Raw genomic sequence first — 24,317 nt, 5'->3', positions numbered from 1 at the left:
GTAGAGTAGAAGAGAAGAGAAGAGAAGAGAAGAGAAGAGAAGAGAAGAGAAGAGAAGAGAAGAGAAGAGAAGAGAATGGAATGGAATGGAATAGAATGCAGAGTAGAGTAGAGTAGAGTAGAGTAGAGTAGAGTAGAGTAGAGTAGAATGGAATGGAATGGAATGGAATGGAACAGAATATAGAATGGAATAGAATGGAATACAGAATGGAATGGAGTGGAGTAGGAGCGGAGGAGAGAGAGGAGAGCTGAGCTGGAAGGGACCTTGGAGGTCTTCTAGTCCATATATCATTTCAGACAAGTGACTGTCCAGCCTCTTCTTAAAAATCTCCAATGGTGGAGCACCCACAACTTCTGGTGGCAAGCTGTTCCACTGGTTAATTGTCCTCACTGTTAGGAAATTCCTCCTTAGTTCCCCTTTGCTTCTCTCCTTGATTAGTTTCCATCCATTGCTTCTTGTCCTGCCTTCGGGCGCTTTGGAAAATAAATTCTCCTTAATTACAGGTTGCTTATCTCTTTGTTCAGTTTCCAACCATTTGTTTCTTGTCCTGCCCTCTGGTGCTTTGGAGAATAACGTGACCCCCTCCTCTTGGTGGCAGCCCCATAAAACTTGGATACTTCTGTTTACTAATGGCTCTTTGGCAGTTTCTTGATTAGAGTGTTGCTTTCTTGACTGTTGGTCAATCTTGGAGTTAATCTATGCTGATCTGAGTGATTACTGGTGCTGGAGTCTGTTCCTCTTTGGGCCTGTTTTGATTGCCTCTTTTGCATAATCCATAGAAGCTGTTAATGTCTACGTGTCTATTGATGGTTAATTATTCAGAGTGCCAGGTTTCTAGAAATTCCCTGGCATTTTTGGATTTGGCCTGGTCCAGGATGGTCACATTTTCCCAACTGAAATTATGGTTAACTTTGTCCATATGTTGTAAAATTAGAAGAGTTTTCGTCATGTCTTCTGACTGCCAGGTGGTGTTCATGGATGCCTTCTGCCTGTCTCCTGCATGCTTGTGCTATGACGTGGTTGTTGCAGTCCTTACGCTGTACGTTACTCCTGATGTTATTTCTGGGGTAGCTGGGTCTTTGGGCTTGCTTAAGATGCCGGGCTACTAAATAACCGTCACCCTTCTAGCTAAAAATCTGCAATGGGGGGGGGGCAACCGGATCACCTCCAAGGTCCCTTCCTGCTGTCCTCCCATGATTCTGTAAGGGTCTCCTGCTTGAGCAGGGGGTTGGACTAGAAGACCTCCGTGGTCCCTCCCAACTCTGTTATTATATGATTCTAAAAAGTGGGTGTGTAATCCTCCACAGGCTTTTCTCCTGGCCACAACTAGATGGAGTATGGTGAGAATGTCTACCAGGGTGGGACCCCGGAGCATTCTGGGGCATTTTGGGCAGTCCTCCCACGTCTGACTCGGGTCCGCTGCAACCAGAGCCCACAGGGAAAGCTCAGCCAGGGGTTAGGGTTAGTTCTTGCAAATCTTCCAATGCACGATTAGAGGGTCCTCAACTTATAACCGCGATTGAGCCCAACTTTTCCTTTGATAAGCAAGACAATTGTTAGCTTTGCCCCATTTTACACCTGTTCTTGCCACCGTTAAGGAATCCCTGCAGGTCAGTTAGCAACATGGTTCGTTAAGCACATCTGGCTCCCCCTAACACACACCTCAGTTGACTTTGCTGGTCAGAAGGTCAAGTTACAAGTGTTTGTTGTGTGACTGTCACAACAGCACTGAAAGATGTGACTGGTTTTCACACTTTTATAACTACCGTTTAATCAATTCAGCCCGTGTGTGTTTGCAACGGTCGCAGCATCCCGCAGGTCACCCTCTGCAACCTTCGAGCCAGCTTCCAACATGTGAAGTCAAAGGGGGGGGGGGAAGGGAGCTGGATTCACTTAACAACCAGGCGACTCACTTAACAACCGTGGCCGGAAAGGTGGCCAAAACAGGGCAAAACTCAGCCTACCAACTGCCTGGCTTAGCAAAGGAAATGTTGGCGTCCCTTTCGGTCCTAAGACGGGCAATACCCGAATTTATACTCTGCAGATGAACGCGGGGGGGGGGGAGGGAAAGGGGGGAGAGGCAGGGGCCTCAAACGAGTCCTTTGAAAGGATAAAACCGCGAGCCGAGCTAGAGCAGGGTTCTTCAAACTTGGCCCTTTTATGGCTTGTGGACTTCAACTCCCAGAATTCCTGAGCCAGCGTGCCTGGCTGAGGAACTCTGGGAGTTGAAGTCCACAAGCCATAAAAGGGCCAAGTTTGAAGAACCCTGAGCTAGAGGATCGCGCCAAGGGTGAAAGGAGCGCCTCAAGCAGGGCGAGGGAGCGGCGGATCCCGTGCTGGAGATCCATTGGATCCAGCCGGAGCCGGCGCGGACGGAACATCCCTCCCCTCAAGCCCGAGCCGAGCCGCTAGGCCCGACCCGGGTAAATGCAAAGGAGGCGGGACTTCCGGCGACGTCGCCACGTGACGCCCCTTTCCGGCGCCACCAGGCCCCGCCCTTTGCCGCCGCCGCCCGGTATATAAAGGGCGACGTCGGCGGCGCCGGCCTCCACTTCGCTGGCGAGCAGGGCCGCGTCGGGCGGTTGCGCGCTTGGTTGGCCGGCGGGGCCCGGGGCGAGAGCGGCGCTGCGCCATGGAGATGAAGAAGCGGCTGACGCTGGAGCTGCGCAACAAGAAGCCCGTCGAGGCGAGTCCCCGGGAACTGGGGTGGGATGGGGGGGTCGCCTTCTTTCTTAACCCCCCCCCTCCACGCTTGCACACACGTGTGCCCGGCAGACATGTTGGAGGCGCACGCGCGGGAGGACTTTCCCCCCCCCCGCTCTCTTCTCCCCTTGCCTTCGGACCCCTTTTGCCCCTTCCCCGCACGCACCCCCCCCGAAAAGATCCTGGAAGCCCCCCCCACGGCACCCCCGCGCACATGGCCGGTGCAATGCCCTCCTCGGCCCCCTCCCCACCGCTTGCAGGGCACGTGGAGATCGGGCTCCACGTCGGGCCTGGGAAGGGGGGGGTCCTCGCAGGGGAGGGGGCAGCTTCCTTTCCCCCCCCCCTTATGTTTTGCATGAGAGAGAGACAGACACACACACACCCCGGGCCTGGGGGGGGGGTCTCGCCACGAGAGAGGGAAGAAAGCCGAAGGTCGCGGTGGTTTTTCTAAGGGGGGGGGTTGCGAAAGTTGGGGGCGGTTGGAAAAGGGACTCGTCCAGGCGGGTCCCCCCTTTTTTCCCCGGGGGAGGCTGGGGCGTCGTATGCTGCTGGGAAGGTGCATCGGGGCCGGAGGGGGGGGTGGGGTGGGGGGGTGGCCGAAGCATGGCATTGGGGAGGGGGCAAGCCGAATCCAGGCGGCTGAAAGTGGGGCAAACTTGGAGAAGTGGGGGGGGGGCAAATCTTTGCAGGTTGCCGGACGTTTTTGCAGCAAGCAAATCGACCCCCCCCTCCGGCCGCCCCAAACAAAAACATAATACAAAAAAAAGGATTTTTTGGGGGGGGCTCTTGCAAGCCTCGACCCTTCCTTTCCCCCCTCTCACCGGCCTGCTTTTGCAGAGGATGCTGCGCGGCCAGATGCAGCCGGCGAGTGGGGGCGGGGGCCGCCTCTTTTATATTGTGGGGTGGGCTGGGGGCGAGCTGCAGGGACCCCCCTCCCTCGTCCCCGCAGGTGGAAGACTGGCAGGGGACGTCCTCCCTTTCCCATCCAGCCCCCACCCACCCCCGGCCTGGGATTGCGCCCGCGGGCGCCTCCTTGCAAGCGGCCTCCTGCCCTGGAAGCCTAGCGAGGGCCGCACGGGGTGGGGCTGTGGGGCAACTCGAGCCCCCCCCAGACGAGCCTGAAAAGGGCTTGCGAAGAAGCCCCACGGGCGGGCCTCGTTGCGGAAGGCGCCTGGCCGGGCGGCGATCATGGCCGCCCCCCCCCCGCGAGGAACTCTGGGGCTTGTAGTTTCTGCACTGCAACAAGGCCGCTTTGCTTCTGCAAAGCGCCTTTGCTCGCATTCCGCGCCCTCAGGAGACCTTGGGGGTGGGGTGGAGGGGGGGTCTTGCACGCCCAGGCTTCTGGCCATATTGTAATGATAATGGGGAGGGGGGGGCGTTTCTGGCCCACACTTGGCTGATGCTCTCTTGCTTCTCCTGCCCTTGTTAATAAGGCAAGGGGAATTGAATTGAGCGGGGGGGGGGGCGCGAAGAGAGGTTTGTAGAGAAGGGTAGCGGTTGCAACTGCACAATTGCACAACTGGACAGCCATTTGCTTATAAGGGTCTCCTGCATGAGCAGGGGGTCGGGCTAGAAGACCTCCAAGGGTCCCCCTCCTGACTCTAATTCAGGGGTCTTCAAACTTGGCCCTTTTATGACTTGTGGACTTCAACTCCCAGAATTCCTCAGCCAGCTTCGCTGGCTGAGGAATTCTGAGAATTGAAGTCCACAAGTCATAAAAGGGCCAAGTTTGAAGACCCCTGCTCTAATTGAACGCTTTATTTTGCCTCCAATTGAGCTCAAAATGGGACAAGTCTTGCCCCAGTTCACTGGACCCCTGCTAAGTTGTTAACTTAGCAACACGGTTGTTAAGTGAATCTGACTTGGCTTGCAAGAAGATCACAAAGGGGGGGTGTGCCACGTTATCCCCCCTGGACACACTGCGAGACCGTCATAAACAGCCAGTTGCCAAGCATCTGAATTTCCATCCAAGTGACCCTTGGGGGTGGGGAAGGGAGAGATGCTGCAACGGTGGGAAAAAATGGTCATAATCCCCCCTTTTTTTAATTAGTGGTGTAACATCAGTCACTAAATGAATAGTTGTATTTCTAAGTATGATGGTGTGGTGTGGTGTTCCTGTGTGATTTAGAGCAAAAAAAAATATGAGAACTTGCATTCTTTTATTCTGAAATGCTTGGTGAGCCCAGAACTTTGGGGAGGGGGGGAAATCCCCTCTACAGATGTGCCAGAGGTTGCCCCAGCAGCCCAGCCTTTGGGTTCCTTAAGAAGAGGGGTGTTCCTCATTGTTTGTTTTTTTAAAAAAATACCCTTTCTTAAAGGGGCCAAAATGGAGTCCCAAGAGTAATGGGGGGGTTTCACCTTTTTGGGGGTTATACCCCGAAATGACTTGTGTTTTCCGTTTGGCTGGAAAGACAAGCAAGGGATTGCTCCTTTACACATGAATTGTAGTTTTGTGTGTGTTTGTGTGTTGCAAAGTATTTATTTACCTCCTTTCTCTAGAACACCATTCTAGTCCACAGTGGTTCTCAACCGTGGCAACTTTCAGATGGCTGGACTTCCACTCCCAGAATTCTGGGATTTGAAGTCCAGCCATCTGAAGGTTGTCCCCCCTTTTTTGGGGGGGGGGCGAAAATAAGATTCCCACTTTTTGTCTGCTTTCAGCACTCTGAAATTGTAGAGTTTCAAGTTTCTAGATCTTATGGAGCTCAGTTTGGTGGCTTGCAAAATATTCGTTCGGGAAGTTGTATGTTCAGAAAAACAGGCAAAACTGATGGGGGGGGCATAGAGGCTACAAGGAAATTATTGATCCTTTGCAGGATTGCAGCTAATAAAGTGATTTAAGTCTTTGCACTTTAGATTTTGTCTCTAAAAATAATTGGGGCTTGAAAGCTGCTTCAGTAGAAAAGTTAAACAGAAGTTGTTTTGGTTATACACGATGTGCTGCACCAAATCTCCCTAAGCCCCAGAGAATCCAGACTTGTCTGGATAACACAGTATTCTTTACAGGCACATGCCCTTCCCCTGGGTATATTGGCTCGTAATGCCTCTGGGGCTCGAGATTCTAGTCCTCTTGATGGAATAACTTGTACACCACCAAGAGTCGCCTTATGAGGAAAATGGATGGGCTCCAAAATTAAGAGAAAGCTTGGCTGAACAGAAAAAAGTTTGTGGGCCACACGCAGCCCCCTTTCCTCCCAAATCCTTATTGTTTGCTGAAAATCTGCAACCTTTTCGCCCCTGGGAAATGTCTTTGAAATTAGCGGCAGTGTTTGTGGCACTCCAAGCAACTTGGCAATAATCCTAACCTTAAATCCTGCAAGTTGGTTTAGGATTATTGATGTTTATTATTTTAAAGTATTTTGGGGTTGCAAAACCATAAAGAGGGTGGAAGGGACCTTGGAGGTCTTCTAGTCCAGCCCCCTGCTCAAGCAGGAGACCCTATACCCATTTCAGACAAGTGACTGTCCTGTCTCTTCTTAAAAGCCTCCAGTGATGGAGTACCTACAACTCCTGGTGGCAGGCCGTTCCACTGGTTAATTGTTCTCACGGTGAGGAAATTTAGTTCTAGGTTGGTTTTCTCCTTAGCTTCCATCCATCATTTCTTTTCTTGCCTTCTGGTGCTTTGGGAAATAAGTTGACCCCTCCCCCTCTTTTTTGGGGCAGCCCCTCAAATACTGGAAGACGGCTATCCTGCCCCCCCCCTAGTCCTTCTTTTCATTAAGCTAGACATACCCAATTCCTGCAATCTTCGCATGTTTTTCCCCCACCAACATCATATTTGTTGCTCTTCTCTGCACCCATTCTAGAGTCTCAACATCTTTTTAAAAAAATATCCCGTGGCGACCAAGAATGGATCCAGGCGTTCCAAGGGTGGCCTGTTCAGGAATTTAGCTTGGCGACCATCAAATTAAGTGATGGTGCACAGGTATAAATCGGTAATAGAGCAGTAAAACACGGTGGGGTAAGATTGCGGAAGTTTGTGTGTGTGTGTGTGTGTGTTTTTCGATTGGCGAACCACTGGTGCATGCAAAGATGGCCTGTCCAGGCAAGTGGGAAGAGTGAAAGGGAGGGGAGAATTAAGAGGTTAGATTCATTAGGTGAGCTTGGAGGAGGATTAAAGAATCTGCCAATTCAACTTGAACTACCCATTTTAAGAGGAGAGTTACCTTTTTTCTGTGCTAGCAAAAAAGCTCACAAGTGTTTCATTTGTGAGTCGGAAGAGGTACCACCGGATGCCTCCTGGTTTATTTTTATTTGATAAATCTAGGTACCGATACTGCGACTTGCAACCCAAAATTTCTGTTGCTAAGTGAGACAGTTTTTTGTCCCATGTTATCACCTTTCTTTGTTCTTTGCAATAGTTGTTGAGTACATCCTACAGGGGTTACGTTAGTAACCAGGTTTTGAAGTGAATCTGGCTTTCCCGATGGATTTTGCTTGTCAGGTGATCGCAAAAGGGGATCACGTGGTCCCCGGGACACTGTGACCATCATAGAAGAGAATAAAGCAGAATATTTTTTTTAGAATAGATTAATAATAGAGTTGGAAGGGACCTTGGAGGTCTTCTAGTCCAGCCCCCTGCTCAAGCAGAAGAACCTATACCCTTTCAGACAAGTGACTGTCTAGTCTCTTCTTGAAAACCTCCAGTGATGGAGTGCCCACGATGTCTGGTGGCCAGCTGTTCCACTGGTTAATTGTCCTCACTGTTAGGAACTTTCTCCTTAATTCCAGGTTGCTTCTCTCTTTGGTCAGTTTCCAACCATTGTTTCTCGTCCTTCCCTCTGGTGCTCTGGTGAACAATGTGAACCCCCCCTCTTCTTTGTGGCAATCCCCCCCCAATACTGGAAGACTGCTATCCTGTCTCCCCTATTTCTTCTTTTCTCTAGACTAGCCAAACCCAAATCCTGCAGCCGTTGTTCTTTGTATGTTTTAGTCTCCAGTCTCTTTGGATCATCTGAGTTGCTGTTCTCGCAACCTCTTTTTTGTAGTATGGTGATCAAAATTGGCTGCAGTATTTCAGGATGGTCTTACAAGGGTTTTATAAAGCGGTACTAATCCTCGCTTGATCCTGATTCTTCTACGCCTCTGTTTATACAACCCAGGATTGTATTAGCTTTTTTGGCTGCTGCTGCTGCACACGGCTGGCTCCTGGTCACCAGGACTCCGAGGTCCCTCTCACGGTTACTGTGTACTCGTACCTTGTTAGTTGCCAGGCGTCTGAACTTTGATAGGGACGCTGCATCGGTGGTAAGCGTGGAGAAATGGTCATAAGTCACTAAATGAACTGTTGTAAGTTGAGGACTGTCTGTCTGGGTTTGGCCTGCTGGGATTTTGCTGTAAGTTCCATTGTTTGCATGCCTCGTGTTGCCCCCTAAATGAAGGTTAGAACAAAAGGTCGTCGATGATTGCCCAGGAATCAAATCCGATCGCGAGACCCTTTCCCTTCCCTGTCTTTGTGAGGTTGCCCAGCTCCTGTGGGGAGCCCATGCAGGCCTGCTGGGCACACGGCACAACCCACATCCAGGCCCCACGAGCTTCGCCTGCGCAGAGAGGAGAAACTGCAGGGTTCAGGCACACCGAGGGAATGCGGTCGGTCGCTGGCATGGCCGGTTGGGCTGCATTGCTGCTGTGCTGCCAGGTGCATGAGATCAGGCTGGGCTTGTGCCACGCAGCTGCTCCAGGCAGCGCCAAGCTCAGGCACTTTCAGGAAGACGGGCCTGCGTGGAGCCAGTCCTGGGCCTCTGGGGTCAGGCAGCTTGAAAAGCCGGTTGCTGGCAGGGTGTGTGTGTATGTGTGTGTATATATACGGGCCTGTTTATGAGCAAGCTTTCCCTGGCTCTGCACGGGATCCAGGAACTCAAGATGGTGCATTGCAGCTGAGTGCTCAAAGAAGCAAAATGCTAGCCTTCATGGTTCCGGAGGATTGCCAAGGGCAGCATGTTCCTAACTCTGGGGTTCCCCTTGGTCGGTCTTGTCGAGTCTGGCTCTTGGTTTTCCTTGTTCCCTCTGCTGCCTTCACATAGCATGCGTAACCCAGTTAACGGATTTATTCCTCTTTCTCGCTTCGTCCAAGACATGGAGCTATAAGTAGTCCCTGTTGAGTCCAGAATTTCTGTTCCTAAGCAAGACAGTTGTTTTAAGTGCGTTTTGCCCCATTTTATGACCTTTCTTGCCACAGTTGTTAAATGGGGTCACTGAAGTTGTTAATAACCCGGTTGTTCGGGGAAATCTGGCTTCCCCGTTGATTTTGCTTGTCGGAGCGTCGCAAAAGGGGATCACAGGACTCTAGGATATTGCTGTCGTCATAAAATAGAAACCAGCTGCCGGTCGTCTGAATTTTGATCACGTAAATTGTCAGAATGCTGCAACGGATGTAAGTGTGGAAAATAGTCATAAGTCACTTTTTTCGGTGCTGTTTGGTCACTAAACGAATGGTTGCAAGCCGAGAACTGCTTACCGTGGTAGCTGATTTGACAGGAGGGATTCATGCGTGGAAATTTAACCATGGTTCAAACTAAGCATGTTTGGATTGTGTCTGTGCACTCCAAAATATTTGCTGCAGGGCTGTAGAAAGGAGCTGTTGTGTTTTTTGTTTTGTGTTTTAAACTTTCCTTCCAGCTTCTCAGAACCACACCACACCAGAGTATGTATATGTGTACACACACATACAGGCTTCCTGGGTTGTGATCCATGTATGCTGGATCCCCACTGGTGTGCGGCGGTGCTGGTTGAAATGGATGGGTGTGCGTGTGCGTGCCAGCTTTCTTTGTAGAAGGCCACAGTTTGGGGCACCTGGTGGAGATCGACTTCCTTTGCAGAGAGGCAGCTGCTGTTTCAAACCTGGGGCCCTGTTGCATGTCTCAGCAAAGGCCTCACAACAAGCCTGCAGGGTAGGCTTAGTACCTTATTAAATGGCATATGTGAGCCTGCTCAGTGAGGGGGCTCGTCTCATCTTGTTAGGATATTCATTTTAGTAGCTGGAACAGTGTACAGTGGGCTAGTTGTAGCTGATTGGTTGGAGAGTGCTGACTCATGCATGAGGTAATCTACACTGTGATTGGTTGCTGTAAGTATAAAGGGGGAATTTCCTTCCCCCCCCCCGCCTTTTTCTTCTGTGTGCTCTGTGTACTTTTCAATTTACCTCATGATGTTTCTGTGTCCCTGACTACCTTGTCAGCTCATGCATGAGGCGGTCTATGCTGTGATTGGTTGCTGTGGGTGAAAGGGGGGGAAGGGAGTTTCCCTTTTTTCCCCGCCTTTTTCTTCTGTGTGCCCTGTATACTTTTTGATTTACCTCACTCCTGTGTATCTTGTCTGCAGTGATTATATATGTTAAATATATTTATGTAAAGCTACAAGTTTGCGTCGGCATCTCTGACTTCATTTGGACACCTGCCGCACAGTTCCACAACACATCTCATGTCAGAAATGCAGGAACTAGAAAGGGGACAGATAATTTTTTAAAAAATTAAAAACTTCAATAAATCGATACATTCATACAGTTCTTGCCCAGTGCTGGTGGAGGTATTTCAGACCAGCAAGTTATTTATTCTGTGTGCGTGTATCCGATCCCAGAGGACACACCGTAAAAGTTGGGTGGTGGTTTCAATAGTGTTGCATTTGTAGTTACGAGTGCTGACTAGATCTTAAAGAATTGGGGGCTGAAGAGATCTGTTAGGATCTGATCTCCCTCCTGCTCTTGGCCCACCTGTTGAATGTGTGTCCCCTTTGAACCATCTCCTAGTTCAGAGGTCCCCAACCCGTGAGCTGCAGCTCGCTCTTGGGCCGTGGCCCATTTGGAATCGGGCGACACAAGTGGCTTTTCCAGCTCATGCATGCACGACTTACCCAAGCAGTGGGCTGGTTCTTCCCTGGGCCACCAAGCCGTAAAGGTTGGGGACCGCTGCTAGTTGACCTTCCTAGAAGCCCCTGTTTGTTCCTGTCCCACCGAGGTCAGCTTCCCACAAAGAGAGACAGAAAATGGCCCCAGGTTCTTCTCAAAGGCACCTTCCCAACTTGGTGCTCTTCAATCACCTGAAAACTGCGGGTCACAGCTCCTCCTGGAAATGCCAGAAACCCCCAGTTTGCTGCTTGCTCCTAGCCTTAGGGGTACCGGCATCAAGACAGTACAGGAAGTCCTCAAATTAACCACAACTGGGACCAGGATTTCTGCTGCTAAGCAAGGCAGTGAAGTGCATTGTGCCTGATTTTTTGACCTGCTTTGCCATGGTTATTAAGTGAATCATTACAGTTAAGTGACTTGTTAAGCGGATCCTCTTCTCCCCCCCCCCACCCCCATTTACTTGGCTAGTGGGAAGGTTGCAAATGGTGGTCAGGGGAGCTTGTTGGAGTGCTGAAACCGTCATAAGTATGTGCTGTTTGTGACAAGTGCCTGAATTTTGATTGCATGGCCATGGGGGTGCTGCCAGACCTCACTTTTTCCAGTATTGCTGCAACTTTGGGGGCTAAATGAATGCTTGTAACTCAAGGCCTGCCAGTACAAGTAGCCCTCAACTTATGACCAGAATGGACAGTGGGTTAAGTGAGCTGTGCCCCATTTTACCACCTTTCTTGCCATCGTTATTAAGCGAATCACTGCAGTTGTTCAGTTGGTAATGCGGCTGTTAAGCGAATCTGGCTTCCCCCTTGACTTTGCTTGTCAGGAGGTCGCAAATGGGGATCCTGTGACCCTGGGACGCTGCAACCGTCATAAGTACATGCCAACTGCCTGAATTTTGATCAGGTGATCCTTGGGGGTGCTGCGATGGTTGTAGGTGTGAAAAATGATCTTAAGTCACACTTAACTCAGTGCTGTTGTAGCTTTGAACGGTCAGTAAACGAACTGTTGTAAGTCGGAGACTTCCTGTACCGTTAAAGGTACCCATAGGGCTGACAAGGCAAGTGACTTCTAGGACCTGCCTAGAATCCCACCCTCTGATAGATGAGAAAACACACCACACACAAACACACACACACACACACACACAAACACACACACACGGAATTCTCAAGCTGTGCCCAGTGGGATTCTGGGAGCCAGAATTTGAGTGGCTGCGTCTTCCTTTCCTAGGTGAAGGAGCTGGTGCTGGACAACTGCCGCTCAGACGACGGCAAGATCAGCGGGCTCTCCCCGGACTTCGAAAACCTGGAATTTCTCAGCATGATTAACGTAAACCTCCTCTCCATCTCTAACCTTCCCAAGCTTAACAAACTCCGGAAGGTGAGCACCTGGGCGGGATGGCGGGCCTCCCCAAAACCTTATGTGTGTCTTTCTGTTGAGGGGGATCGGTGCTTAAGGGCCATTTCAGATTCTGTACTTTGCAGTGAGCTGTTCACTCTAAACCAGCGTATTTTCCCAATCTTGGGAGACTTTCAGGGGGTGTGGACTTCAACTCCCAGAATTCCCCAGCCAGCATGGGGTAGCATGGCTGGCTGGGGAATTCTGGGAGTTGAAGTCCAGGCCTCTTAAAGTTCCCCAAGACTGGGAAAACGTTGCTCTTGATCAGGGCTAGGCAACCTTGGCTCTTTTATGACTCGTGGAGTTCAACTCCCAGAATTCCTGAGCCAGCCATGCTGAGGGGAAAGGGAGAGATTTCCAAGCTGAGCCATGCTGGCTGAGGAATTCTGGGAGTTGAAGTCCACCAGTCATAAAAGAGCCAAGGTTGCCTATCCCTGGTCTTGATCATTCCTTTTGGCAAGATGGTGGGGGGGGGACAAATGGGGTGCAGCTTCAGTTGGGTGGTGGCAGCCCCCATTTTGACTTTTCTGACCTTTCCCCCACACGCACATGGCCCCACATGCCCGTAAATAAAAATCTACCCTGATTTTTTTGTTTACCTTTGTCTTCTCCATTAGCCCCACATTTTTATTTTGTTTTATATTTTATTTAGCTTTATTACATATTTTTATTTTTTCATATTTTATTTCATTTTCTTTTCATATTTTAATTATATACTTTTTATTTTTCATATTTTAATTTATTATACATTTTTACTTTTCGTTTTTTCTTTAGTTTATATATTTTTTATATATTTTTACTTTTTATATTTGGCTGGTGGCATTTTTGCACCATGGAAATGTATTTATTTATTTATTTATTTATTTTGGACGGGCCTTAGTCATCCAAAACTTGAAGCTCTTGTTTTTCCTAGAATCTGGGAGGGTTGAAGGGAGTAGCAGAGTCACCTAATAAATCACTAAAAATCTCCTGGGGGGTCTTTGTGAAGCCTCAGAGGCTATGGGGAGGGTCAGTGGGCACACTCTGGGTGGGGAATGGCCGTGTGGCACAATCCACACCAAGGAGAGAGACCGGTTGTCTCTTTTTGTTCCGGCGTATCTGGAGCCCCGTTTTCTTTTTGGCAGCTGGAGCTGAGTGACAATCGTATTTCGGGTGGACTGGAAGTCCTTGCGGAAAAAACACCAAATTTGACGCAGTTGAACCTCAGTGGGAATAAAATCAAAGAGATCAACACACTGGAACCTCTGGTGAGTTTGCCCGAATGGCCAGCGAGCGGGAGAGTGTGTGTGTGTGTGTGTGTGTGTGTGTGTGTGTGTGTGTGTGTAAAGACCTGCAGAATGATTTGAGATCCAAAGCTTTCAGGGGGAGGGGCTGCTTGGAGTTTGCCTGGGATTACAACTTAAATCGGGCCCAGAATTTCTGCAGCTGTCATAAAAACAGGCCAAGTTCCCGAGTTTTGATCACGTGACCATGGGGATGCAGCCACGGTCATGAAAAACGGTCATAAGTTTACTTTTTCCAGTGCCATTGTAACTTTGGTCACTAAATGAACTGTTGTAAGTCAAGGACTACCCGTAACTAGTGAGTTTTCTAAATTCTGCGTCTGTAGGTTACCAGATAAAGAAAAATATGGATTTGAAACTGATCTAGGTCAGGAGTGGAGAACTATGGCCCCTTTCTGACTTGCGGACTTCAACTCCCAGAATTCCTCAGCCAGCATAGAGAACTATGACCCTTTTATAACTTGTTCAACTCCCTTAGCCAGCATGGGGAACCGTGTCCCTTTTACGACTTGCAGATTTCAACTCCCAGAATTCCTCAGCCAGCATGGGGACTCCGCCGTGCTGGCTGAGGAATTCTGGGAGTCGAAGTCCACAAGTCGTAAAAGGGACATGGTTCTCCACCCCTGACCTTAGGAGGATGGAAAGAAATTTTATTGTAGCAACAATTGTGTGTATTGGGGAAGGTAGGGATCCAGCTACTCTGTGCCTGGGGAAGGGGAGGCACCAGGACCCCCCCCCCTTTGAATTGGGCCACCTTCTCCCCTCCCGCTGCAGAAAAAGCTGCCCCACCTGCAGAACCTCGACCTCTTCAACTGCGAGGTGATGATGCTGATGAACTACCGCGAGAGCATCTTCAGCCTCCTGCCTCAGCTGATCTATCTCGACGGGTTCGATGTCAGCGGCAAAGAAGCCCCCGACTCCGACCCAGAAGCCGATGGGCTGGACGATGAGGACGACGAGAACGGAGACGGTGAGTAGTGGGATTCCGGTGATGCGGCTGCCATCTTGACTTAGAGAGCGGGTGAGATACGTTGGAATAGAGTTCCCCAACCCTTTGGGGTTGGCGGAGCGGGGAGGTGAGGGGAAGAAGGGATGGGGTTTTTTTTGTGGGGGAGGGCAGACTGGTTACGGAAAAGACCTGCGATGAATTCCCACGTGGTTTAGCAAGCATGTCTAGAACTTTTCCTATGTTGGCTTAAATCAGGGGTGTCGAACTCAATTTCATTGAGGGCCGCATCAGCATTGCGGTTGCCCTCAGGGGGCTGGGTGGGTGTGGCCTACTGGGTGGGCGTGGCCAGCGTGCGTATGGCCTACTGGGTGGTCATGGCCAGCTCTACACCATTGGCATCAAGGGTGCCTATGGGGGCCTCGGCAGGAGTGGGACAGATCTGGGGGTCTCTGGCAGGAGGAGGGTCTCTGGGCCAGGGCCAAGGCAGGGGCCGTTCCCTCACTGTTTCCAGGATGGATTCGCAGGCCGCATGAAACCACTTCGCGGGCCGGATCTGGGCCCCGGGCCTTGTGTTTGACATGTCTGGCTTTCGCTACCTTGAGGTCTAGAACAGGGCTCTCCAATCTTGGCAAACTTTTAAGACTTGCGGACTTCAACTCCCAGAATCCCCCATCCATTGTGGATGGGTGAGGAATTCTGGGAGTTGAAGTCCACAAGTCTTAAAGTTGCCAAGTTTGGAAACCCCTGGACCAGAATCCTTTTCATATGGAGGAGTTACTTAGGGCTGCACCCTGCCTGGCAAAGGACAGAAGGGGTCCCATCTGACCTTTGCCCTCCAGAGTAACATGGAGTTCACAGATTCCCTTAGCCTGGGACCAGATTTTAGGAATCGGCTGTGCTTAGCTCATGGAGATGTACAGGTAGTCCTCAACGTACAAGCACAATTGACGTACAAGCAAATCTCTGTTGCAAAGTGAGACATTTGAGCGTTGCCCCATTGCTTGACCTTCCTTGCCACAGAAGTTAAATGAATCACTGCTGCTAAGTTAGCAACATGGTTGTTAAAGTGAATCTGGCTTCCCCCATGGGGTTCACATGATGTTGCCAGCGTCATAAATGTGAGTCAATTGCCAAGGATCATGGTGATCCTTCAACAGCCGTAAGTGTGCAAAATGGTCACTTTTTTCAATGCCGTTGTAACCTCGGTCTCTGAATGAACTGTTGTAAGCCGAGGACTGCCTGTGGTTGCGAACTCATCTCTGATGCCGGGGGCGTCTTTTGCTTGTAGAAGATGAGGAGGAGGAGGAAGAGGAATACGAAGAATTAGATGACGAAGATGACCTGGACGGTGAGGAAGAGGAGAATGGGGGCGACGATGAAGTGAGTCTAACATCCCATATTCTGCACAAAGGCTCCACTGTGAAGGATACGCTGGCTTTTTTTCCCCCATCTTAACAAATCTTGTTAAAAAAGAACTCTTGAATCTCAGCTTTGGGGAAAATCTAAACTCTGAAGTGGATCACTGCTGCTATTAAGTTAGCGAATGGTTGTTAAGTGAATCTGGCTTCTCTAACGCCTTTGCTTGTCAGAAGGTCACAAAAGGGGATCGTGTGACCCCGGGACACCGTCGCCGTCATAAACGTGAGTCGATTGCCAAGCGTCGTTTAGATTTTTCCCAAAGCTGAGGTTTGCAGAGTTCTCAGATTTGTTATGTTAAGAAAAAAATCTCTAGTGTAAGAATTCCACCAGGTGGAATTACAGGTAATCCTCAACTTTTTTTAAAAAAAAATGTCCCTTCCTCCTTCAGGATGACGAAGACGAGGATGACGGCGACGAGGATGAGGATGAAGATGAGGATGAGGATGAAGAAGCTGGTGGGTATATTGCTCTGACTCGCGACAGAATCACGTCTCTGGTTGGGTTGTGAGGTCCTTGGGAGATCATCTAGACCAGAGGTCCCCATCCTTGGCCACTTTATGACTTGTGGACTTCAACTCCCAGAATTCCTCAGCCAACCATTACAGTGGTTGGATTCGGTCTGAACGCCAATCTCAGTCCCACCTCGTCCTCTAGGACAGCTACCTGTCCAGCAGTCATGGGTGTGATACTCCTGGCGCCCCTCCTTTGCCGGGATGAGAGAGGAAGCCGGGATAAGATGCCGGTTTTCCACCTCACCCAACCTCACCCTCCTTGGTCTCCTTTTCTTGCAGAGGTCCAGCAGGGTGAGAAGCGGAAACGAGATCCTGAGGAGGACCCCTACGAAGACGAGGATGAAGACAGTGACGACTGAGTCCTTCCGTCCTTCCTCCTCGGCTCCTTTTGCAGGCCAATCCGTGTTTTTGGCGGACTGTTGTGACTTTCCCGGCCTTGACCGCCCCCTCCCCTTTGTGAGACTGTGACCAATCCCCTTCCCCTCTTCTGCCGGTGCTCCGCTCTTTTGTATGGCCGTGACACCCCCACAGTATATATTTTTTTAAGATGTAGAAAAAGGGGTAGGTGTTTCAGGAGAAGTTGGATAATTTTTTTTTGTGGGGGGGTTAGCTTTCTCTTCCCTTTCCCACCCCTCGCACTGCACCCCGTCTTTCCTCCACCAACTCCCCCTACCCAGCCCACCCCCGGATATAGGAGGTATTTGCGACCAAAGGCTTACCAATGCAAGGGCAGGTTTGATTGCACCTCCAAGCAATTTGGGTTCCTTTGCATCCCCCACCCATCCTCGCTTTGCATTCCTCCCCCCCCCCTTGGCCACTCTTGATTCCAAATGCATTTGGACATGGCGATTCCTGGTGGGGTGTGTGTCAGCCGTGGCCCCTCCCACTCTTCCAGTGGGGGAGAACGCACGACGAAGATGCACCCTTCTGGGAATGAGGCCGAGCAGGGGGTGTCTGGTGCAGCTGTAGCCCCCAGCATGAGTTCCGGATGTGGGGTCTGCGGGGCTACGGCACTGCTTCTGCTCAAACTGTGACGACTGGATTGTGGGGTTGCCCACTGCAATGTTCTGTTTTAATTTGTCTGCTTCGGCGATTTGTTCCTTGCTGACCGGTGGCCCTCCAAAGCCCAGACGGCTGGTTCTCTGAGGAGTTCAACTGTGCCCCCCCCTTGCCCCCCAGACGTTTGGGGCAGCGGTCTCACAACAGGAAGCTGGCACAGGTGTGGGAAACCCACCCACCCACCCACACACACACACAAATCGAAACGGGGATTTCTGCTCCACAAGCTAGCAAAAGCGAAAGAAAAGGTTGCGTCTCCCTTTTTTTAAAAAAAAATTACAAGCAATTCTGTAGTGGGTTTTTTTTTAAAAAAAAACCAAACGTTGGGTTTCGTGGTACAGTTCCATACCAACCTGGCTAGGGAAGACCCTTGGGGCAAGCAACAATAAAACACACCCCAAGTTTGGAGCTGCTGTTAAACGTTCCCCCTCTTTCCCTATTCCTGGCCGTTGGGTGGTCTTCACCCCAGTTTACAAAGTCAGCCCTGATTTGGCTCAAACTAACCCAATAAATCAGGGGTCCTCAACCTTGGCCCCTTTAAGACTTGTGGACTTAAAGGGGCCAAGATTGAGGACCCGCTGCCATAAATAACATCTCCATTCCCCCACCCCACCCCTGCCTTTGGAATTTTGGGTTATATATATATATATATATATATATCCTGTTTGTTATGAAATTTGAATAAGACTTTTAATAAAAGATTTTGGTTTTTAAAAAGGATTGATGCAGGAAGCCAAAATTTGATGACTGGGAGGGAATTTCGTGCACCCGCTTTTGCAAAAAAAAAAAGGGGGGGGAGGGGAATTTGAAAGGGTCTTGAAGAAAAGATGGGGTGTCTATTTTAAGTCCACAGGTTTTGGGAAGTGCCTTGCAGTAGCTAAGCTCACCCTTAATGGAAGGGGCTCCTTAAGGCCATCCAGTTCATCCCTTGCTCAGCGCAGGAATCCAGATAAACGCAGGCCGAGGAGATTGTCCACCCAGCCTCTCCAGAGCAGTGCTTCCCCTGTGAGCTGCAATCAGAATCTGCTTGATATTGTGGTTTGTTAAAGCATGGTTTGTGGGATCCATTCCTAGCGGTGGGGGCTTAACTTGGCCTAAGAGATGGGAAAGGGAGAGGGTCATTTGGAAACAAGCATGGATTGTTTCCGTGGATACATGGCTCTTGAAGAAGTGGGCAGATCCTTCATCCCAAAGGGTGGTGGGGTGACGGAGAAAGACCAGGAATGGTGATCTGTTCTGCAATAAGTTTCTGTGGCTATTCTAGGTTAGCACTAGCACTAGATGGTGTTACCTAGTTAGGGTCATGAAACGTCTGCAAGAAAAGCAAACTCAAGACCCCCAAGGAGCCCTCATTTCAAGCCTGAGCTACAGATATTCTCCTAGGTTGCCCAGGGACCAGAAATGAAATTCAACTAGGTTAAATCAAGTGGGAAACTCGCGTGCATTGGCTTAGTTTCTTCCACATGCTGGTGTTTGGGATTGAGGGGGCCAAATAACAGGCTCACCTTGATATAATTCAATGTCGACCTCGGCATCTTGGAGATGGGTGGACTTCAACTCACGGAATTGGAGGAATCCGGAAGTGGGTCTCTCCTGGAGCTCTGAAACTCGGACAACAAAAAGTGTTGAAATGCAGGGTGGGGGTCTTGATGGGGGCAGGACTAGAATGTTTTAGCTGCAGGTGTTGCAGAAAAGGGAGAGGTTGTAAAGAGACAACTTGGTTTTAGCCATGTTGGGCTGGGTGGTTAGTACATTCTACAAACCTAGTTTAGCTCACCGGTTGATGTAGCATGCAGGGCGATGGACTGTCAAAACAGTTTGTCTGGAGGGACCAATCACCAGGCTCAAAATTATCCTACTTTTGGACATACTACAAGAAAATTCAGATCGCTGGAGGTTACAGGTAGCCCTTGACTTATGGCCACAATGGAGCCTGTTGCTAAGTGAGACAGTTGAATTTTGCCCCATTTTACAACCTTTCTTACCACAGTTAAGTGAATCACTGCAGCTGTTAAGTTAGTCACAGGATTGTTAAGTGAATCTGGCTCTCGGAGATCATGTGACTCATAAATAGTAAGTTGCCAGGCTGTTTGAATTTGCATCACATGGCTACGGGTGTGAAAATGGTCCTAACTCACTTTTCCCAGTGCTGCTATACCTTCGAACAGTCGCTGGCCCAGACTGAGGGGTTTTAATTATTTATTAATGGGGTTTTAGTTTAAATTCAGGGACTTAATTTAATTTTAGTTTTACTCGATTTTAACTTTGTATGTATGTATTTTTAATTTTTCCCTGTAAACCGCCTTGAGTCCTACGGGAATAGGGCGGTACACAAGTTTAAATAATAAATAAATAAATGATGCTTGAAAAAGTGGAAGAGAGCCTGCATCAGTGGGGAGGGATGGGACCCCCTTGGAAGGGGTCTAGGACTCTAGGTCAACTGGCCGCGGTCATTTTGCTGTGGCCATCTCGCCAGACAATTCCACGGGGTGACCCGACGTGATCTGCCACTGTTTCTTTAAAATTATTTTCAGTGACAAAAAAAGTGGAAATGTCGAAGAAACAGTGATGAGATGAGCATGGCGTGGTTATATCATACACAGAAGGCCACGGCAAATTGTCCCATTCCAGCTTAAGACCCAAAGGGCCAGTTAGGGGGAAGATCCTCCTGGAAAAGACTCTGTAATTTCCAAGAGTCGGAAATGACCACACATCATCCTTGCGCAAACCGGGAAGTTTATTCATAACCAGGTTAAGTGTGATGAACAGAGCCTGTTTAATATGCTGGGCTCATAATATGAATGGAATGGAATAGAAGTAGAGCAGAATAGAATAATGACTAGAATAAAATAATGAAAAGGACAGAATAGAGCTGGAAGGGACCTTGGAGGTCTTCTAGTCCAGCCCCCTGCTCAAGCAGGAGAACCTGTATCGTCTCAGACATGTGAATGTCTAGTCTCTGCTTGAAAATCTCCAGCGGTGTGGTTTTGCTGGCTTGCGGGGCGATAGTTTGGGCACTGCCAGCGTGGCTGAATCCTGGTGAACTAAGTTACCACGGTTAGCATTGCAGGTTCAGCTGAGTCGGGGTGTGCTTCGCTTGGATGTTAGCAATCGCTGCCCCCCCCCATTCAACCTGGTTCCGTCTCTTTTCAGCTCAGCCTGTGATCGGACCCTACCTAAAATAAGTCAGAATAGAGCCTTGGAGGTCTTCTAGTCTAACCCACACACACACCCCGCCGCTCGAGCAGGAGACCCTACCAGGGGTAGGCATCCTTGGCTCTTTTATGAGTCGTGGACTTCAACTCCCAGAATTCCTGAGCCAGCATACCCCGAAATACATTGTAGCGGGGCGGGAAACCCCCACCCCCCACTTTGGCACTTCTGCTGAGTCACGCGACCCAAGCTCCGTTGAACGCCGGTTTCTCCGCCCGCTGCCCTCGCGAGCCTGCGCGGTCGCTGGGAGCTCCGAGTCTTGTGTCTGAGAGCGGCAGCCGTCCTTGTTCTTCCCCAGCGTAGCGGAGAGATGAGCTACTGCGGGATTGGCGGTGGCTGGGAGGCTCAGCTGGAGGGCTGCCGGTTCAGCGCGCGAATCTAGAGCTCCGGCAGCCTCAGCCGGCAGCACCACACAGTCCTTGGGGGGGGCATCAGCTGGAGGCTGCCTGAGCTCTGCTGAGGCCCCCGGGATCTGAGTGCGGCGCTGCAGCTGATCAGCGCTGCCCAGGTGGCTCTGCCAGAGCCCAGGAAGGCGGCATGCCGGGAAGGAAAAGGGAAGAGGCGGGGAGAAGAGGAGAAGGGACTTGAAAAGAGAGGGGTTTTGGCGGGAGATTGAGAGAGAGAGAGAGAGCGAGGAACGGAGGTTTGGTGTGGGGTCTGAGGGAGAGAAGGAATAGAGTAGGGTTTCTGTGGGGCAAGCCTGAGGGAAACAGAGTAAGAGGCTTCTGTGGGGCAAGCCTGAGGGAGATAAGAGAGGCTTCTGTGGGGCAAGCCTGAGGGAGATAAGAGTAAGAGAGGCTTCTGTGGGGCAAGCCTGAGGGAGACATAGAGTAAGAGAGGCTTCTGTGGGGCAAACCTGAGGGAGATAAGAGAGGCTTCTGTGGGGCAAGCCTGAGGGAGATAGAGTAAGAGGTTCTGTGGGGCAAACCTGAGGGAGATAGGAGAGGCTTCTGTGGGGCAAGCCTGAGGGAGATAGAGTAAGAGGTTCTGTGGGGCAAACCTGAGGGAGATACGAGAGGCTTATGTGGGGCAAGCCTGAGGGAGTGAAAGAGATAGAAGAAGGGTTTCTGTATGGTTCTCTCCCTTGTGCTTTTTTTTCTTCTTTCTCACAATGTTCTCAGTGAAATCTTTGTTGTCACAGCTCCTGGCTTCTAAACATTTTGCTGCTTTTACATGAATTTGTAACTGGCTGTACTAGACATAATGAAGGGCCTTTAATGCAAAGGGCAGTGGGGGGTGGGGTCACCTTTGTTTTCTGTGGAATAAGATTAAAGTTTAGAACTGGTGCATTATTTTTTTGCCCTCTCCCTGGAAAAAAGTAGCAATCTAGTAGATAATTGTGTGGATACAAATACAGATAATGATGCAAAGAATATTAAAGATTAACATCAAATTCAAAAGAAACTAGAACTTTATGGATAGCCAATTAGAAAAGACATGGGAGATTGTGGTTTTTTTTAACCTGGTAACTGCAGCAAGATTACTCAAATTTGGAAAAATACTGAAATACCTAGAGTGAAGAAATGGATTGTCAAGATAATGGAATTAGTAGAAATGGCAAAGGTGACCTATTTGATCAGTGGTGAGACAATAAATACTTTCGGGCTTTTTCTTCAAAATGGTGATTTCCTGATTTCAAAGGGTTGAATATTATAGACTAGGCCAGGGCAAAGTTATTATTGCTGGTATATTCTTTTGGTAGAGCTGTATTTATTGGTATTTTACTAAAAACAATTTTAATCCCTAAGAAATAATTATGTCAAGAAAAAGAAAAATTGACTCCGAATGCAGGATATTCCAGAACAATGGACTTACAATTACTTTTTCATACAGTGCAAGGAAAAAGCTTTTTATCTGATTTGCCAGAATTCAGTGTCTGTCTTCAAGGAATACAATTGGTGTCAACACTACAAAACTCAACATAAAGATAAATATGATTGTTTGGGCGGACAAATGAGAAAAGATAAAATATTAAAACTGAAAAATGGATTGACAACTCAGGAAAATACTTTTGTGAAGGAGAAGCAGCTAACTATTTCATCACTGAAAGTTTTCAAGTTGCCAAGCTAATAGTGCGTACTAGCAGACCATTCGTAGAGGGAGAATTTGTTAAACAACTGTTGGTAGTCCTAGCATGGTGGGGTCTACGAAAGGAGTGGTTGCACGCATTAACCAAGAGATGGACAAACACAACCATTTGCATCCAATAGCCATACACTGCCTCATCCACCAACAAGCGCTATGTTGTAAATCACTGAAGTGGGACTCTGTCATGAAAATTGTGGTATCTTCATTAGATCTCATTCACTAAACCAGAGTTAGTTTCAGGACTTTCTGTCTGAGCTAAATGTTACCTATGAAGATATTCTGTATGACACAGAAGTCTGTTGTCTGAGTTGAGGGAGAAGCATTTTGAAACATTTTTATGACTTACTTCCAGAGGTTTCTATTTTTCTGCTTAGAGCTCAGAGATGCTGAATGGAAATGGCACCTTGCCTTTCTGACATGTAACAGAGCTACTCAACAGTTTCAGTGTGCAACTTCAAAGAAAGGGGAAGCTCATCTGTGATACACATTCACATGTGAAAACATTTGAAGTAAAATTGGATATACCCATTAAACAAGTGAGGGAGGAAAACTTCTGCCATCTTCCCACAACTCAAAAACTATTTGCAGAAAAACCAGCAGTTGCATTCACAAACAAAACGTGTGGATTCACTGGAAATGTTGCAAAAGTAGTTTCAAAGTAGATTTAAAGAGCTTCCACTCCAGGACATACATACAGCTTTTCCGGAACTCATTTTCTATTGACATTGAAATTGTTGATCCGATTTACCAAATGGAACTGGCCGAAGTACAGAATTGTGACTCGCTGAAAGATACATTCAAGTCAAACAGCCTTACTAATTTCTATGTATCTCTCCCCTCTATCTTAAACTCAGGAATCACACGCTTAAAATGGCAACTATCTTTGGCAGCACCTATGTCTATCAACAGACTTTCTCCCGAATGAAACATCTGAAATCTCCAACCAGATCCAGACTAACTGATGCTCACTTGCATCACTTGTTACAACTAGCAGTGACAAATATGGAACCGGACATTGACTTTCTCATAAGCCAAAAGCAGGCCCATACTTCCGATTGAAATACTAATAAGCTTATGTTAATTAAAGGTATTCATTTTAAATAGTATTTTTTCCTGTTTTTTGTACTACAAATAAGATATGTGCACTGTGCATAGGAATTTGTTTGCTGAAAGTAAAAAAAATGGACCCAGGAAAAAATATTCAAATATAGACAAATTAGATTTTTTTTATTAATAAAAACTTATTAACAGTATATCATTTTTTCCCCAACTATAGTCTCGCCCCCCCCAACAGTCTGAGGGACATTGGAACTGCCCCGTTTAAAAAGTTTGAAAACCCCTACCCTATACTATTGTCCAAATAGAGGGCACAAGAAGAAGGAAGGTGTGGAAACTGACCAAAGAGAGAAGCAACCTGGAATTAAGGAGAAACTTCCTAACAGTGAGGACAATTAACTAGTGGAACAACCTGCCTCCAGAAGTTGTTGGAGCTCCATCACTGAGTTTTTTTAAGAAGAGACAGGACAACCACCTATCTGAAAGGGTATAGGATCTCCTGCTTGAGCAGGGGTTTAGACTAGAAGATGTCTGAGGGTCCCTTCCAGCTCTATTCTGATTGATCGCCGGCTCCACAATTTCAACATGCTCCCTTGCGTTTCTAACCTCTCGTTCAGAAGGGGAGGTTCCTCATGGCTGGCTGGCATTAAAGGTGGAAGCCATCTCTTTCAAAGGCTCCTGACTTGAGGAATGGAGGGGAAGGGGCTTGTCCTTTGGCCCTGGTCTGGCTGGGGAGGAAGCCCTGGGAGGGGTGCACTTTAAAGGTAAAAGTAAAGGCTCCCCCGCACATGTGTGCT

At 48.8% G+C, this 24,317-nt stretch overlaps 2 protein-coding genes across 2 annotated transcripts in view; one reads left to right on the top strand and one right to left on the bottom strand.

The window, feature by feature from the left end:
• The window catches only part of LOC308677033 (nicotinamide riboside kinase 2-like), an 828,951-nt gene that overhangs the window by 530,405 nt on the left and 274,229 nt on the right, over positions 1-24,317 (bottom strand). The window lies entirely within an intron of this gene.
• Positions 2,561-23,570, top strand: LOC308676987 (acidic leucine-rich nuclear phosphoprotein 32 family member D-like). The gene is made up of 7 exons (XM_081343068.1): positions 2,561-2,686; positions 11,774-11,923; positions 13,066-13,188; positions 13,999-14,194; positions 15,462-15,553; positions 15,981-16,047; positions 16,384-23,570. Exons 1-7 carry the CDS (start codon positions 2,633-2,635, stop codon positions 16,461-16,463), a joined length of 762 nt encoding a protein of 253 aa, XP_081199194.1. The 5' UTR covers positions 2,561-2,632; the 3' UTR covers positions 16,464-23,570.

This window comes from Vipera berus, assembly GCF_964194415.1.
Source record: "Vipera berus genome assembly, chromosome: 1".
Taxonomy (NCBI): Eukaryota; Metazoa; Chordata; class Lepidosauria; order Squamata; family Viperidae; genus Vipera; species Vipera berus.
This window is presented reverse-complemented; position numbering and strand designations above follow the sequence as displayed.